Below are 1441 nucleotides of genomic sequence, written 5' to 3'. Positions count from 1 at the left end.
TACCTGGAGAAGGTGCGGCAGCTTGAGCGGGACAATGCGGAGCTGGAGACCAAGATCCGAGAGTTTAGCCAATGCCAGGAGCCTCTTGTGTGTCCCGATTACCAGTCCTACTTCCGGACCATTGAGGAGCTCCAGCAGAAGGTGAGGTTTGGCGGATCCTGGGGTACAGCTGGGTCTGAGGTGGCCAGTGGGCATGGCAGTCAAGACACCAATTAGGACTCAAAGAGCTTTGGACTCTCAGATTCTCGAGATGTGAATGGGGACAGCACATGTACGGCTGGAGCCCTGGGTATGATTTGTGTATATGTGAACTCTCTTCTTGGGTTTCCTCAGATCCTGTGCACCAAGTCTGAAAATGTCAGGCTGGTGACCCAAATTGACAATGCCAAGCTGGCTGCTGACGACTTCAGAATCAAGTAAGTAAGGCTGGAAAAGATCCGGAGTTTCAAGGCCCCTTCCTCCAATGTCTGATCACTTGTTGAGAGGGGAAATTCTCATCTGTTTTCATCCTTCCTAAGTTTCCAAACATTTTACTAGAACTTAAATTTATAGAACATGGAAGGGACAGAGAAAGACAGAGAGAAAAAAAACAATACCACCTAAACAAATCCATCATTAAGTCACACATATATAGTATAAACTTGTGCATTTAGTTTTCTTTCATTTACTTTCTTAAATGGAAGATGAGGCAGCCTCTCTTTGTTAACTAGTGATTTTAAGAAAGAACAGAGCAAGTCAGACAGAAAAGGACAGGTATTGTCGGATCCCACAAAATACCTTGAGTGGCAAATACATTGAGACAAAAGTACATTAGTGGTTCAGGGCCAGGGGAGGGGAAAATGAGGAGTTAAAAAGGAAGAGAATGAGAGAATTGACTTACAGGCTAGTCAGTCTCCAGTTCTAGCTGTAGAACCCTCAGAATATCAGATGTTGCCACTAAACTAAGCTGAGACATGGGAGAAGAACTAGCAATTAGGAAAAAGAGAGCTTATCAGTTGAGGCAGAGGGCTATTTCTTATCCGACTTAGTAGGTAATGTAATGGATGAACCCTGTACTGAATCCTTAAGGTCTATGTGATCTAGGCACATCAATGAATCATTTAGAACCTCAGTTTCTCCTTTGTATAATGACAATATGACAACTCTAGACCAACTCTAGCTTCGCTAGACCATGAACTCTTGGAGAAGAGGGCCTGAGTCTACTTCATTTTCTTTCTGAGGAATGAGCACAGGAGAATGGACATAAACAGATGAGGCTCCAAGATGTTGGAGGAGGTGGAAACGGAGGGTGTTTCCTGCAGCGTTCTTGCTAACTTTACATCTCTTGTGATGGAAGGTTTGAGAGCGAGCACGCCTTGCGTCAGCTGGTGGAGGCCGACATGTGCGGGATGCACAAGCTCCTGGACGACATGACTCTGGCCAAGTCTGACCTGGAAGCCCA

General features: G+C 45.3%; 1 protein-coding gene across 1 annotated transcript in view; it reads left to right on the top strand.

The window, feature by feature from the left end:
* KRT37 (keratin 37) overlaps nt 1-1441 on the top strand; it is a gene marked incomplete at its 5' end in the record, with an annotated part of 11578 nt that continues 10137 nt past the window's right edge. Inside the window, 3 exons of the mRNA XM_006901711.1 lie at nt 1-141; nt 334-416; nt 1337-1436. Of these exons, the coding sequence (XP_006901773.1) occupies nt 1-141; nt 334-416; nt 1337-1436 (324 nt within the window). The remainder of the gene's footprint in view (nt 142-333; nt 417-1336; nt 1437-1441) is intronic.

The sequence above is a fragment of the Elephantulus edwardii genome, unplaced genomic scaffold, assembly GCF_000299155.1.
Source record: "Elephantulus edwardii isolate Elephantulus edwardi_28Jun2011 unplaced genomic scaffold, EleEdw1.0 scaffold00340, whole genome shotgun sequence".
Lineage (NCBI taxonomy): Eukaryota > Metazoa > Chordata > Mammalia > Macroscelidea > Macroscelididae > Elephantulus > Elephantulus edwardii.
The sequence above is the reverse complement of the archived record's forward strand: the minus strand, read 5'-3'. Positions and strand labels throughout refer to the sequence as shown.